This window comes from Phaenicophaeus curvirostris, chromosome 6 (assembly GCF_032191515.1).
Source record: "Phaenicophaeus curvirostris isolate KB17595 chromosome 6, BPBGC_Pcur_1.0, whole genome shotgun sequence".
In the NCBI taxonomy this organism is placed as follows: Eukaryota; Metazoa; Chordata; class Aves; order Cuculiformes; family Cuculidae; genus Phaenicophaeus; species Phaenicophaeus curvirostris.
The window spans coordinates 42598815-42615697 of NC_091397.1; the positions used below are offsets into that span (position 1 = coordinate 42598815).

Below are 16883 nucleotides of genomic sequence, written 5' to 3' on the forward strand. Positions count from 1 at the left end.
CTGTGTCTGGTTTTTGAGGCTTTTTCCGGAAAGCTCATTCCTGCAAAGCTCAGAGTTAGCACTGATGCAGTACTAAAATGGAGAAGTAGTGGAAACAAATATCCTTTGAGTTTGTCTGGACAGTTTGGAGCAAGGCAAGATGAGCACGTACAGAATGCTGCTGAGCACCCATAATCAATTAAAGTAACCACTTTGCTGAGTTAGTCTCCCTCCTTATGAACTAAGCTAGTTGCCACATCTGAGTATGGAATGTGGCATTTAACAAAGTACAGATCACACACCATGAGAGGAACAGATTACTTGTAAGGCTATCAAGAAAAGCCAGAAGAGCAGCAGCTCAAGGGAAAACAATCTGCCTTCTTTTTTAATAGGGATGTTAGAAGATTAATTCTGCAAATTAGGTCTTTGATAGTCCAGAGCCTATCTCAGCCAGGCTTGAATTGCTGTTACTTTTGTCAAAAGCTGCCTAACAAGATCTTTTATACCATAGGATAATATTCTGTAGATATTTTAAATTGGAGTCAGGAAAGTTGTGGAAATGAAATGTAGCAGGATATAATCTGGTATTGTAGGGAGATAGATAGTCTATATGATCTCTCTCTCTTAAGTCAGTGTAGATTTTAAAAAATAAATTGTACCTAGGCACATAAAACCTCTTTGTCTTCAGTAGAAATGTGTCTAGATGCCACAGGAGCCTTTTAAACACTCCCATAACTAGCATTTTATGTTTCTTTGCAGACATTCTAGTCTGAGAAAATACTTGACACTTAGATGCTGCTAATGTTTAAACTGTTGCTGTAGGAACAGGTTTCCATGTTCACTTAATTCACATCTGATGTTCCTACAGGCACTGATTATGATTTATTTTATTAATGCTTATGCACTTGCAAGCTGTATGACTTCAGATGAGAAGAAATGCATGCAGGTTGTCAAAACCATCCTTGCATAAACTGGAGCAAAAGCAGAAAGAAATTCAAAGTTCTTCCTAGGTGGTTTGCCTTGAGAAAGGGCTAATTTAGTTTTTCTCCATACAAATCAGACAGTGTTTTCCAAGCACTTTTTCTTCTCACTTCCCACCCCTTATCTCCCTACCTTACAGATTATAAAGAAGCAGAAAAGCAAAACAGAGCAGGCCGAGGCTGATTTTGAATGGCCACCATCCAGGAGCAGTGGCCTAGCATCTGTTGCTGTCTCAGATCAGAGTATGCTGACTTTTCCAGGGAGCCGCAGGGGGTCCTACACATTGTGGGTGAGTGACTTAGCACAATTTTTGATGTTTTCTGCACAAACCTGGAAGACTGAAGTCATAGATAAGTATACTTACTGCCTGGAATGGTACATAGAGACATACAGAACACAGGCATTAAACCTGTGTCTGGACAAACCGTTGCTCAGTTGCATGCTTTCCTAGTGAATCATGAGCCACAACCACATCACAGACGTGGTGTTGTATTGGTGAGTGTGGTGGGGACGACTAAGTTTGTGATCTGAGCAATCTCACTGCTTGGTTTGAATGCTAACAGGACTCAATGCCTCAGTGTTTATTCCTTAAAACAGGTTTTATGCTTGCTTAGCTTTTACTTGAATTTTTGCTGAATATTTCTTTTGTATAATGTTAGATTTCTGTAATGTTTGTTCTTCTCCTTAGCCATCTTAAAGAAAATAATCATTACCAACAACTAAAAACTAAACCAAACTATAGAGCACCATTTATGTCTCACACTAAAGAGTATTACTCCCTTTTTCACTTATTTCTCGACACAATGCCTTTAGCTCCTCCTGTAAAGCTGAAGAAAATCTAACAAGCTGCATTAGCAACATTTTAAGAAGAGCAGCAAGAGGAGAGAAGTGAAAATAAGCTACATAGGCTTGGACAGGCTGTTTCACAATTGGAGAGGGAGGACAGTGACAGATGAGTTCCAGTGCATTTTGATACAGTGGTTAAAGCTACTGTCCCCAAGTGTCTTGCTACTATGCCAGTAACTGACTCTCCTCCACTGAGCACAGCCAGCAGAATGGAACGTTTGCTGTGCCTTAGTTCCCAGCTAGGTTTGCTAGTTTACACTGTCAGTGAAAAGACACTTATGCCAGAATGTAAGACTGTGGACCAGAATTGCTGAGGTGTAGACTCACTTTGTCATATCCTGCTTATTTATAAATTGAAGGAGTAATGCCTTTAAGCTGCTTTTAATGCTTAAATTTTAATGCTTAAACCAAGTGGTCACAAGTCAGGGTGAGTGTGTTTAAGTAGTTTGCTCTCTGGCTCATAGACAACTTGCTTGTAGAACATAAGAGCCAGGACAGAGAGAGTTAATTTTGTGTCTGACTCAAAAGAGTTTTCTTTCTGGACTTTAAGGACAGAGAACCTAGGGGAACATGATGTTCAAACCCTCAGTTATTACACCGGAAGCCTGTTCTTCTTCTACATTTGGAGAGTTAAGTTTGGACTCTACACATTTTGAAATTCTGTTCTGAAATAGCAAGTTTGATTCCCAAATTTTTGTCAGAGGGAGGCTCATTGGTTTAAGAAATAGTTGGCTTTGTGGAAAGTACTGGAGGAGCAGAAATGTCGTGCTAAGGTGAGAAAAGCCACAGTGGGTCAGCTTCAAAACTTCTACAGCCATTGGTTAGTACTAAAGATCAAGATGTGTACAGGGCTTTATAAGGACTTTCTACCTCTTTACAGGGTCATTCACCACATTTGACACCATTTGGTCCAATTGTCTTCCCACAGTGCATTAAGGAACATGAATTAATTTGGCCATCTGGTCTGGATTCTCTCCTCCTTCCCATAAATTCAGTTTCTGCCTTTTGCTTTGCTAGGGTTGTTTTATTTTTTTCTTCTGTTTGAATTTTGCATGTCTTTATTATTGCTTTGCTTTGAATAGCAGATAACTTTCTTAGCATGATCAGACATTCTTGGAAAGGTAACATAGATCCTGTTGCTTCCGTAGCCAATATAATGGCAGCTATGTTAGCATGTTAGGGTAGCAGAAGTAAAGTCACAAAAGCTCTAATGAAGGGTCTACTGGAACATGTACTGAAAGGCAGTTTGTGCAGAGCAAACAAAGACCATTTACAGCCTGCTTGATTCTCAGCAGCAGCAATGGAACAACCCAAATTCCTTTTCCTGGACAAGATTTCCATTCAGCTTTGCTTTCATTCAGCTATTAATGGTGAATGTGCATCCGTCAGCAGATTCGGAGGAGTAAACTGCATCGGTTTCTCTTCTGTATGTCATTTGAGAAAGTTACCTTTTCTGCCAAAATAATTATAGTTTTGGGTTTTGTTTTTTTTCCAAACCAAAACCTAGCCCCTACAGAAGCTGGAAGAGAGGATCTATGGCATATGGCCCTTTCCAGGTCAAGCTCCTTAGTCCCTCCCAGGTGGATTTTGGAATTCTTGAATCTGAGCTTCTAACAGCAGTTCTTCATAGGCTCGACTTTGAGAAGTGAAGTTTTTTGTATTTCATAACTGATGACATTATTTTGACAAAAAACTCGCAAATTCCTCATTTGTGTATGTGTCCTACCATAAAGCTGTGTATGTTGGCTTAGTTGGCTTTGAGCAGAGATCTACCAGTTATGATAAAAACTCTTTCTTATTATTACCTGCTACGGCTAATCAGGGGGCTCTTGCAACAGATTTATTAGGGCAGATATTCCTCATGCAACCAAGGTTTTTGTAGTCAGACTGTGAGGACACAACAAACCCAAGGGAAGAAAAAAAACAAAGCATGCATTTTTTCTTCTGTAAAAGCTATCCAAGCTGACTGTTACTGGGTTTGAGTTGTATATGTAAACCTATTTCCCAGTAGCGAGTATCTAAGTGGAATTTCCTCTGTTTAAGACTTTCTTTGTTACCTGGCAAACCAATTAGTACTTGAACCAAGCAGAAGCAGGATAAATTTAAAAAGGGAAGAAAAAACATGATTAACAGAAAGGCAGTCATAGAAGAAAGGGAGGTAAGAGCTAAATCTTAAGGCAGATAAGATTCCATAATTTTAACCTGGAAATTTATCTTAGAGCAAATATTTCAATTTTTCTTCTGTCAAGTAGATAATACATGTGGTTTCGCTAGCACAATAAAGCTAGTAACATATGGTTACTTAGCACAGTCGCATGGTCTAACACTGGCCATTAGAAACCCATGTTTGTTATCACATTACATCTCATTACCAGTTACTTGCTTACAGTGTGGGAGGGAGCTGTAACAGTCCCAGATATAACTGTGTGGTTATACCTGCCAAGCAGTTTTTCTTTTAATTGCAGCTATTTCTGTGCAACTCATCCATATCAGCTAGAAACTTCTGGTGGGCTCTGGAAGTCCTGCTTTACCTCCCTGCTCATCCAAAATTGCTGGTTTTGAAATCATCATTTAATAAGACTACCTGAGGAACCTGAACATATATAATTCTCTAGGACCTGATGAAGACAGCACAGTGCCAAGAGACCAACTCCATGAGAGCTGCTTCACTGGAGCAAAATCTATTGATCTTTGTATTAAGGAACACACACACACTCAAACTGTTTCTCCCTGAAATATGTTATTGATAGTTTAACTGCAGTACTATGGTGTGGTAACAGCTGTAAATGCTGTCTTTCCTTTTTTCCTTTTAGATTTCTTTGAGATCTCTTGTCCATGCTAAGAATAGTGATGCAAGGCTGAATATTTTATTTCCTTATCTTATGAAGAGAGATGGATGGCACCATCTGTTTCTCATTACTAATAAGCAAAGGCTGTGCAATGTTGGGACAGGTGTAGTTTAGAGCAATGGGTGGATGCTTCTCTGCTCTCAGTCCATTCCTTCACACATACACACATAAGTCACTGCCAGTGAGAGCACACAAGTTTGGCATATTGTATCCCATTTAAATACTGGTGGAATGCAGGCATCCTGGTGTGTTCTAAGTGCTGTATTAGTGGTCTTTATTTTACAGCTAAAAGATTGCATATATAAACAGAAGCTCATCCATAATTTATAGTATATAAAGCAGCTAGGGATATAGGGAAAAGGAGTATTTCATTAAATACACATTATGATGCACCTCAGGGGAAGCAGAAATTTACTGGTTAAGCTAATTATAAGGTCCACAGTGTACCAACAGTTGGATTTGGGTTTTTTTTTCTTTTATTTTTTTTCCACTCTTTGATTTGTTTTAAAGAGAAGGAAGGTTCCACAAGCCTGAGGTCCAACACTGCTTTGAAAATCCCTAGAGGTTTTGCAGGTGCTTTATACCTTTGTAGATTTGTCCCAAACAAATATTTGAAGTAAACCTTTCTGAGAAGGAATGGTGTTTAGCAGTCAAACAACACAGTAGGAGAGCTGCTGCAGTAAGAGGGGTTGATAACACTGTAGGTAGTTGATATCATCTGACATCACTTCTTACTTGTCAACGACTCTATCAGAAACAGCATATGAATGTCTAATTAATAAATGTGTCACGTCATAGGGGAGATGGAGCTTTTAGCTTTTATACATGAGCTGGAATCAGAAAGTTGCACAGAGCGTATTGCTGGGACCTACTTTCGGTGAGGCAGGTGTGCATTGGAGGCTGGCTGATGTTATACTCATCTACAAGAAGATTCATATAATCATAGAATCATAGAATAACCAGGTTGGAAGAGTCCCACTGGATCATCGAGTCCAACCATTCCTATCAAACAAAAACCATGCCCCTTAGCACCTCGTCCACCCGTCCACCGAGTCACAGGGAGGATCCAGGGAACTACAGGCCTGCCAGTCTGACATCAATGGCAGGGAAAGTCATGGAACAAGTGATCTTGAGTGCTATCATGAAGCACATGCAAGAGAACCGGGTGATCAGCCCCAGTCAACACAGGTTCATGAAAGGCAGATCTTGACAAACAAACCTGATCGCCTTCTATGACAAAGTGACCCACTTCCTAGATGACGGAAAGGCTGTGGATGTGGTCTTCTTGGACTTCAGTAAAGCCTTTGACACAGTTCCTCACAGCATTCTGCTTCAGAAACTGTCAGCCTCTGGCCTGGACAGGCGCACACTCTCCTGGGTGGAAAACTGGTTGGCTGGCCGGGCCCAGAGAGTGGTGGGAAATGGTGTGAAATCCAGCTGGAGGCCAGTGACAAGTGGGGTTCCCCAGGGCTCAGTGCTGGGTCCATCCCTGTTCAATGTCTTTATCAATGACCTGGATGAAGGCCTCGAGTGCACCCTTAGCAAGTTTGCAGATGATACTAAGCTGGGTGGAAGTGTTGATCTGCTGGAGGGTAGGGAGGCTCTGCAAAGGGATCTGAACAGGCTGGACCGCTGGGCAGAGTCCAATGGCATGAGGTTTAACAAGGCCAAATGCCGGGTCCTGCACTTGGGGCACAACAACCCTGTGCAGTGCTACAGACTAGGAGAGGTCTGGCTGGAAAGCTGCCAGGAGGAGGACCTGGACGTGTTGATTGACAGCGACTGAACATGAGCCAGCAGTGTGCTTAGGTGGCCAAGAAGGTCAGTGGCATTTTGGCTTGTATCAGAAATGGTGTGACCGGCAGGTCCAGGGAGGTTATTCTCCCTCTGTACTTGGCACTGGTAAGACCACTCCTCGAATCCTGTGTTCAGTTCTGGGCCCCTCACCACAAGAAGGATGTTGACGCTCTGGAGCGAGTCCAGAGGAGAGCAACAAAGCTGGTGAAGGGGCTGGAGAACAGGCCTTATGAGGAATGGCTGAGAGAGCTGGGGTTGTTTAGCCTGGAGAAGAGAAGGCTGAGGGGAGACCTTATTGCTCTCTACAACTACCTGAAAGGAGGTTGTAGAGAGGAGTAGGCTGGCCTCTTCTCCCAAGTGACAAGTGATAGGACAAGATGGAATGGCTTCTAGCTACACCAGGGGATGTTCGGGCTGAACACTAGGAAAATATTTTTCACAGAAAGGGTCATTGGGCCCTGGAACAGGCTGCCCAGGTTGGTGGCTGAGTCACCATCCCTGGAGGTGTTTTAAAGATGGGTAGGCAAGGTGCTCAGGGGCATGGTTTAGTGGTTGACAGGAATGGTTGCGCGCGATGATCCTGTGGGTCTTTTCCAAATTTGTGATTCTATGATTTATCTAGAAATCCATCAGCTGGATCCTCATGGGTTGTTTACTGTCTTGTTTACTTCCAGAAGCAGCCGACTGCAGCACTATCTTCTCTGCACAGAATTGGAAAGAACAGTGCACTTTGAGTTGGAAAAGCACTTGGTATTTTAGAAAGTAGTGGGTCTTTTTTAAATTAATATTTTTATGAGAAGTTCCAACTTTCTATAAGTGCTTTCCAGGTTACAAATCTTACTGTCATCTGCTGACTTTGCCGGTGTAACACTGTAGCCTCACTGCAAAAGTGATATGGATATCAGATCAAGGCAGCTCTTTCTACAGTAATCTGGCCGGTTTCCCTCCTTCCACTGAAGCAGAAGGGTAGAATACAACTACTTTTGCAATTCAGACTCAGCGATTAGTACTACTTTTAAAGGTTTCAAGTTGCTAAGTAGTGTAAGGCTAAATATGAGTTTGTTTGAGCTGTACCTCTAGAAGCATATTACCAATTCTTGGTTTCATAGTACTATTCATGCACTTGGCAAACATTCAAGACAACGGGTTTGGATGCAAGATATATGAGCAAACCTATGCAGGCCTAAATTCAGCTGAATGATGCTTACCAAGCATCCAAGACAGGCTTAAGGCATGAAATGGGGTAGGAGAGAGAACAGAGAAGGGTGATCGTTCTATAATGTAATTCTCGATAATTTAGATTATATGTTGTTCTTTCAGCTTTATTTTGTTTAAAGATGTTATCTCAGTACACTGCTGAGTATCACAAAGCTTTAAGGTCTAACTTAAAACCTGTGATACTCAGAGCTAGGCTGTCTGACAAATGTTACTTTATTTTTAGGTGAAGTCAGGGTGTATATTGTCACAGCGAGAAGCAAATAAACACAGAGCACTTAAGGCTTCCTCTGTCAAGTGGGTGTTGGAGTAGGAGATGTAGTGATTCTCTCTGATAGGCAAGCACGCTGCTGAGTACAGCTCTGTAGACAGGGGTCAAAATGGGTCATGGAAGGTTGTGTGGGGCACTGAGCAACATAGAAATTAATGACAAAATTATTATGTTCAGTAAAGAGTATTCTGTTAGAAAAAAATAGGTGTTTACGTGTGAGGGTCCAATTGGACTTGAGAAATAGTAGAATAGACATGTGAGAAATTGTAACAGGGTACTTGTAAAGACACTGCTTAGATTACAGTTGCATTGATACATCTGCCCTCTGTTCTTGTCAAAGCATGTAACAATTAATTTATCACAAACTTCTATAGACTTGTTCATTTAAAAGCATTACATTGATTGAAGTGTACTATTTTATGCTCCTAACACTTCGCTAAATTGTTAGCCCCATACATAAAATAAAAGGATGTTTGTACCCATTTGCTGGAACCAATATTTAAATATCAGTTATTACCAACTTGCAAATTCCTTGCAGATCCCTTGCAGCCAAAGCAATAGCATTTTCACATGTAGGGCTTGCTTATTATTTGGGGGGGTGGAGGGGAAGTCTCTCAAACACCATGGGTTATGCTTCTATGTGATGATGTGTACAGACAGTTGAATGCTCAGCAGCAATGGGTTTATTGGGGAATTATCTCCTGCCTTTCTCCCTTGCAACCTGTCTCTGAGTCTTCAGGGTCGGCTAATCTAAACTGAACCAAAATAATGCTCAAATGTGACTCTGCATATTACTATTATACAGCTGTGCAATTAATACTACTGACGGTCCCATTCCTGATGAACTGAGTGTTATTTTTGTACTCCTTTTAAAGGGACAGTGCTTCCAAGGAGATCCGGTGCTTGAGAGGCAGGTAGAAGGATGGCAAATCCATACAAAGTGCAGCTGGGCTACATCTGCATCAGTAGTGAACAGGAAACCAGCTTGGGCAGACCCTGTCAGCTCTAAGGCTTTTACAAGAGAGGGAGCCATCATCTTTGCTTTCTCCCAGTCTGTTCAAGGATTTGCACTGATGGCTGGGATATCCTAACTAGGGTTTAGGTCAGGATGTGAAGAAGAGAGTTTTCTTTCAATTTAGTGTGAAAATCTCTCATTCATCTGTCTTTTCTTGCCCTCTTTCAAAAGCCATAGGGTTGTTAGCAGATACTTCACCACATACAAGATTATCTAAGGAACAGATGCTTGAAACCCTTGGTATTTCACTCCCACTGCTAAATGTCTGGACTGCATACATTTGAGCAGAGTGAAAATCATTTCCAGGGATAAATAGGCTGTGGCAGAGTGGCACTGTTTGCAAGCTCCTACAGTCTCCTTCTTGGTGTGGGAGTTTACTTAGCAAAGGATACATTAGATATTGATGCTTAGGGACTGCTACTGTATTTGCTCTGGTGGGTGGGACCTGCTGCTTTCTGTGTGCATTGATTGTATTCATAGAGCACAGATGAGAAGGCGACGAGGGATTTTGCTGCACTGCTAGCAGTCGTAGCCATAGAATTTGTGGATAAGGAGAGGGGAAGGATAAGGTTGCATCTAAGTCGCCTGTGTTTGTGCTGTCAATTCTAGGCTGCTTCCCTGAATAAACAAGTTAATCTTCAAAGCCCAAATTAGCAGCTGCCCCACAGGTCAGAGCTTGCACAGCACAGGACTCTGCTGCTCACATGCAGAGTTGTCCTCCCTCCTCTCAGCCCTGTTGTTGATGTCCCAGTATCTGCAAGTGCACCTGCAGCTGCTTTATCCTTGTCACACCCAGGGTTGTCAGCCTCTCCCGAAGTTGTGAGAGTCCTTTATCCACTCTAAATGAGTACAGAATAAATTGCAGTTATACTAATTAAACCAGGCCAAAGAAATAGAGTGAAATAGGAGAGAAAGGAGGAGAAAAACATGTGTGGTCCAAAATGTCCTTTGTACAGTCAGTCAGTTGCTTTTGGGATCTATTTTGAATTACTGGTTTGGCTTCTCTTTAGAAGAGAAAGGAATTATCCATACTCTTTCATCTTTTGAGGAAGAATGTAGAGCAAAAATCTTTGTATTGTCACTCCAAACAGTATGCATACATGTAAAAGAGTGATTCAAGGTAAAGAATCCATACATTATCAGGGTAAAACTCAATATTCACAAGTGTGTTTTATAAGAAGTTGTTCCTGGCTTTGACTGCTTGTTTTGTTTTTATTTATTCAGTGTTCAGAAGCATGAACTTGTAAATTACTGTAGATAGAAGATGGAACATTTATATTTACTACCTAATAGGAGGCACTGTATGTGATTCCTTTTTATTTGCTTGTTTCTTCTTTAATTTTCAGAAACTACATTGCCTTTTTTGTTAATTCAAAGGGCAGCAATGGAACAAGACTGCACATGCAAAAATTATTCCTTTTATTGCTAGCCCAATGCAAGACGAAGGCTGAGTTCCATCCAGACATTATAACTATGCAGCAGAAATCCCCTGAAGAGGGTTTTAAACAAAGAGAATAGTAATGAGTCTGGAATTCCTTTTTGAAACAAACATCTCTCAGCAGATGCCAGCAGGCAGGATTTAGTGGGGGGGAGCTCATCTAACTAAAGTGTTTGGAAGTGCTTGTCAATACTGTAACTATATTTTGCAAGCTGTGCTATACTGCACAGTAATTCGGTATGCTCAGAGGGAGGACTGTGTGCAGTGACCATAAGAAATGACCTGTTGGGTTGCAATGCCATCTGCTGTTGGGCTAATTTATTGCAGAAGCTAGCAGCTGTGATTCCTTAGTGTCTGCATGTAAACATGCAGAGTCTTGTAATTCATCACAAATAAGTACACCTAAAATAGCACCTGGCTTACAGGTTTTCTTTTGGTGAGGAAACAGAACTTCTGGTTAGAAAAGCTGCCAGTAGCTTTAGCTGGGAGGGAAGAACCTTCTTGACCTCTCGTGTCTTTATCAATCAGGACCAAAAGCTTCGTTCCTTCCTCCTTGTGAAAATCGTATTTAGGCTGCTGTATTATTTGAATACTTCTGGAAAATAGACTGGATTGCTTCTTCTGCCCTGAGATCTTTTTGCTGTCTAGGTTTGTAGACAACTGGTAAAGAGCCAGGGACATGACTCTTCCATTTGGTTGGCAAATATCCGTTGTTCCAATTTGAACCAACCAAGAGCCTATTGGGGTGGCTGGCCTTATCTCTAGGACTTCCCTGCATCCATGCAGAGGCAAACTGCATGGATCTCCAGCCCCTAGGTAGGCTTCTCAGTCCTATTCTCTTGTGTTGAGTGTTTTGCTTTCTATACGAATGTCTACTAGGGCAAAATGTCCCCTGTGAATCTACAGATCTGTGTGATGAAGGGAGGCACAAATGCAGCACAGTAATATGTACTTCTGCTGCCTGCCACAGGTAAGTGAGGCAGTGAAGTCAGCAGCATGAGCAGGCATGAACGTAGGTTTGGAGCCCATGCCTAAGCCCATGGTGTAGCTACGGGACTGTTGAGCTGGTGATGCCAGCTGAGCTGAAGTTGATGCAAATGTGCCAGAGAAGGTTAGAACTTATGCTGTATAACCTCACACCAAATAACTAACTTTTTAACTTGCTTTTAATTGCAGAAGCAACAAAAGGGTGCCTTAATTATTTGCTCCTCAGATAGAGTCATCAGTCAGGCCAGTAATTGATTAGAGATAAACTTATAGAAAAACATTTGCTTTTGTGCTCTGAAGAAAATGGACATGTTTATATTGACATAGAAAGATTTTTCTCATGCAGGACATGCTTCTGTCCTATTCCAACATCAGGCTTGGCTATTGACAATCCTTTTTTTTATCATTATCAGGGTTGCCTGTGGTTGCACCAGTGATTTGAACTCTTGTCAGGGATGAATATTTACGCTTTCTCTCTATCCATACTTGTCTGATTGAAACACAGTTCTACTATCTGTCCTACCATCCCTATGTAAAATTAGCTTTTAGAACAAGAAATAACCTAATCCTCTGCTTTTATAGCTTTTTGTAGCTTTTAAGCTCTTTTTAATTGAAGCTTGTTAGAATGTTGTCACTTCTTGATCATTTAAATCTCTGCAGATACAAGAACTACCCAGAACTACAAAAGTAGTGAAGAGTACTAGTTCAACAGCCTCTTCCATCAGCATCATTTTATCCTTTTTCAGGATCTGAATGCAGGGGTGCTGTCAAGGTATTTTATCTTGGCATTACTTTTTCTCCTTGAGCCTTCTGTGACATTGAACCATCTTCAGTGAGAAAAGCTGGTACTTTTAAGAGTGCAATCCAAAACAGATTTCATCAAAAATTCACATAAGGTTTAAAAAGGTATGAGGATGGCCTCAAGCCAAGCTTTGAAGGTACCTGGGAATCAGCAGTAGTTCCTATGCATTTCCTGCTCTCCAAAGACAGAAGCAGTAGAGAGCAGTTTCTCCCTGACCTTGACCCAAAGGTTTCAGCACACAATTTGAAAGAATCAGCTTGATTTCTATAAGATTATTTGAGGTCCTACACTGCTATACCACAAGGCTCTGTGTCCACTTTCTTTTCTGTATTTCCTTGGTTTTCAGTGCTTTTTGCCCATCAGGGCCTCCATGCTCATTTTCTCCTGTTTGAAATCCTTCAAGCTTTTGTGTATATTCTAGTCCTTCTGAAGGATGTATCTGCCCTATAGTGTAGATGCCCCTGAGCTACCTTTAAATTGCTGAGGCAGTGTTCATAGCAGTGTTGATGTAGGGTCTGGGGGCAGAATTTGCTGAGCTTCTTCAGTGGGTTTCACAGCCTGTGCCAAGTTCCAAGTTTTGAGGGCTAAGCAGCTGGTGAGTCTCATATTAGTTGAGAGCCAAGTGCAGACACTGCCATCACTGTGATGCAGCCTTTACTGTGATGTTTACAAAACAGCGAGTAGGCAGGTGAGAGGCTGCCATTTAAACAAAACACCATACAAGTTGCCAAAACCTGCAGATTTTACATAAGAAAAACCATGCTACTATTATTATCTGAGCCCAGGTTATCATTGAACAGACAACTGTTTTCCTGGTATTTTCTTTTCTCCTTACACTTCACTTCTTTACATGAGGGAACATAGATACTAGTGATTAAATTGTATGATATTACTTCTTCTGGGTTCTTCAGCATCTGTTACCTCTCCGTTTGCCATATATTTGGAAAAAGAATGAGCCCTGGAGGGATATTTTTGGTACCGTGAAAATGTGATGGCCACAACGACTTTCAGTATGTAACAACTTTAACCTTTAGAAAGGTATCAGATGATATGGCAGACGTATAGCAAGCATGAACTGGACTTAATGGGAAGTTCGGTAGTTTTTCTTTACAACAAAGTGAAGTGAGCCACAGAACAGTTAAAACTTGTCACAATTCAGGCTGCAAATTTGTAGCAGGATTCTTTATATTGTTCATATATCATGGCAGTACAAAAATCAAAGTTCATGAGCAAATTCATATAGAAAAACAATTTATGTGCCTGTCTGTACTATGTTAAATTATTAACCTTTTTACAGGGTTAAGGAGTTGAAGACTCAGATGATCTTGATCAGTTGATGACAGTGTGAGGTTTGAAACAGCCTAAATATACACTTGAATATAGCTGGTTCATGAAAATGACTCATCTACAAGTTTCCCTATAATAAAATTATACAGTACCATTAGCTTATTTTTAGTAGTTCATGTCACCAAATTTGAAAGGAAATGATACAGTGCATCACATTAGGACCTGTGTCTTTGCATGGACAAGATTAACCGAGTTAAGTAGTCATTGCAGTTACAGAAAATATTTGGTTCTCCAGAGTTCAGAAGCCAAACTAAACTCTGGTGCTTGGTTGGGTTTCTTTTTACTGAATCTGTTATGAAATCACACTGCTGAGCCAAGGGTACAGGAAGATACGCAGTTAATTAAATCTTCTGGCATGGTACACGGTTCCCACAGAGGAGCATTTCAGATGGGAGGAGGTGCAGGAAGATAAGTGGTGTAAGTGTTGCTTTCAAGGTAGCTGGACTTCCAGCAATGTTTATGCTGTCCTGGGAACTGAAGGGGCTTGAAAATAGCTGAAAGTCAAGTTATCCTTTTCCTCATCTGCGCCAGTGCAAAGCAGAGCTCTGATAGAGGTAAAGATTGGCCCTTTTGAGATTAACAGTTTTAGTTAATTATTTGTAATTTGAACATCAGTTAAAATGTACAAAGATTTGAGAGTGCCTGCCTGGCCTGCTTAAAGAAGCTGAGCCACTTGGAAGCATACTTCTTAATGAAACCCTGGTGTATACAGGCAGTCTTTTACTGACTCTGTTATGAAGGCCAAGACAGAGGTTTTGAGTGATGAAAGCTAATTGTCATTTGAAAAATTGATCTCTTTTGCCATTCAAGCTGCCTAAGCACATGCTGTCATCAAAAGCAAAGTTATTACTTAAAAGAAAAAAACCTGCTGCAACAAAATAGTGTCAGACAAATGTTAAAACTTGACTCAAGCTTCTGTAATGTTATTTCTAGAATTACACATGTGAATTGATATGTAAGAGTAAATTCTCCTGACATCAGCAGAATACTATTAGCTTTCAGGCTTTGAAAATATGGACAAACTTAAATGTGACTTCTGTTGCTGACCCCAGTGCTTAAGTCTGAACTGCGTGATCTACAGATGTGGATCCAAAGGAAAACCCCTTCCCCTTAGTAACAGTCAGGGCTCATGAACAATCACAACAGTATTTTACCTCATTTTGACTTGAGATGTGACCCTCCTAGAAACAGAGAGATGTGCAATTGCAGGCCATGTTGACTTCATTAGCAAGACTGCATCAAACTGCCCGGCATATTGTGTAATATGTGTATCCTAGCAAACAACAGAATTCTGTTTTAAAATAGGTTGAGTTCCACATCTATTTCTGGAGAACAGGCTGTTTGTTTGCTTTTTTTTTTTTAATTTTTAACTTCTGCAAATTGTTAGACCAGATGGCCTGTTGAGCCAACAATAGATCATGTCTCACCACAGTGGGATCTCTTTCTGGCTAGCTTGAGTCGAAGCATTTAGATTATCAGTCCTTACCAAGTACATTCCTAACAACTTCACCTTAATTATTTCTTTCCATCTGGCCCGTGGTAGTATAAACAATTTCCTGCCTCCTTGGTTAGCATCAGAAATGCACATAAATAAGCAATCTAGCACTGAAACAGTTCTTTTGAACACATTAAGTTCCATTTCTGGATGCCATTATGTCACACGCTTCCACGGGTAACTAAATACTCGTATTAACTATGGTAAGGAGTTTGATAATTAAGAATTTCTAGTTTTAAATCATGCTCTTTGATTTTTATTCCCACAGAGGTCTCAGTCTGCGTTCTCCCTGGCTAGTGAAGATATGCCCAGTAAAGGACTAGACCCTGCATCATCTGTGACTGAGGCTCTTTGGAAACAGCAAAAAGGACAATTCAGGAAACAGAAGGAACGCAAGCTCTCTGCATTACCCAGCTGGAAGAGTGTGGACAGGCTAAATGAAACAAGTAAATATTTCTAGTACGAATATGATTCTTTTTTGTTTCTCATTCACCGGTGGAATAAATATGACTTAAAGCAAGCGCCTTCTCTAGGCAATTTCTGCTGACCTCTGTGCTTGCAGTGATCACAAGTGAAAATGTCTAGTGATGCTGAGTGTCAAGATTTCACTTGTTTGTGACTTTGCTTATCTTGCCATTATTTTTTTTTCCAAGAAAAAGATTCAAACGTTAGGCCTTTGAAGAGTTTATTTTGGACTGTTAGGAAGCATTAAGCATCTAATTTGGAGGCATTTCTAAGATGTAAGAGCCTAAGGGCTCTGATTTGTCACCTGGTTATCTGACCTCCAGTGGAAGGAGTCTGCAGCTGTTCACAGTCTCTTTTCTGTTGCACAAGTTAACTGCTCATGAAGTTACATGGTGAACCAAACAGTTTAGGATTACACTTGCACCTCTATTTCCAATCCTGATGATTTCACCCAATTCAGTGTTCCATGCAGCCCTATTAACTGTTCCTTCCACACAAGTTTGAGGAAGCGTTTGAGTAGGCGTTTCACAAACCAGCAGTTTCCCTAGATCTGTCCTCTGTCTTTCCATGCATTAACTGTGGATGTGAAAATGGGTGATGGATGGTCAGTAGTTTCCTAAGTCAGCTCCATTCTTGAATCAGCACCCAGGGATAGAATGCAATTCCCTGCTTACTTCAGGCTGACATAAGTACAGGCTGTCATTGAAGAAGGTGGTTCCTGCTCTTGAGAAGGTCCCATTTCCACTGCCTGTCTTGTTTTGGCAGTAGTGTTTGTAAGGCCACAGGGGTGTAGCACAGGGCAACTGCTGCAGAGATGAGTTGGTTAGTTTTCATCTCCACAGGTAAACAGTGAAGGGCTGAACTGCTGCTGAAGCAGCAGCCTCTGGCTCCAGGTGGTGGGAAACAGCAAAGCTAAGATACCTGCTGCTGTTGTCCTTCCACAACAGAGTCTCCTTGTTCCTGTTTCTTCTCTTGTAATGCCTGTAGAGCCCATCAGATCCCTGCAGCAAATCACTTAATGAAGCTAAACAAGTGGAAAACTTTTCCTTTGTAGGTTGTTTACTGCTGCTGAAACTCCCACAGCTGGCTCAGTAGGCACTGGCAAACAGAATCAGTCAAAATATGTGTTTGGACATAGTGGGGACCAGGGATGGGGGCTGCCCAATAATTTTATTAGTTTACCTGTAAGGCCAGTTGATAACAAGTGAGACTGAAAATTAGACAGCAGCAATACCGCTCTTTCTCCCAAAAAGAGAGCAGTAGTGAAGTAATACTAAAATCTGGCTTAACTAAATAGGCATTACTTTGTGAACTGCTCATTCAACCCCTTGTCAGAAGTGTTGTTCTCCTGGGCATTTTAGTGGAAGGCCTGTTTTCAGTAAAACAGTTAATTGGG

At 41.1% G+C, this 16883-nt stretch overlaps 1 protein-coding gene across 4 annotated transcripts in view; it reads left to right on the forward strand.

Annotated features, from left to right (window-relative positions):
- The window catches only part of MYRIP (myosin VIIA and Rab interacting protein), a 224647-nt gene that overhangs the window by 172125 nt on the left and 35639 nt on the right, over positions 1 to 16883 (forward strand). For all 4 annotated transcript variants that reach the window (XM_069859969.1, XM_069859968.1, XM_069859972.1 and 1 more), the window contains exons 8-9: positions 1100 to 1249; positions 15291 to 15468. In XM_069859969.1, coding sequence (XP_069716070.1) covers positions 1100 to 1249; positions 15291 to 15468 — 328 coding nt within the window. The remainder of the gene's footprint in view (positions 1 to 1099; positions 1250 to 15290; positions 15469 to 16883) is intronic.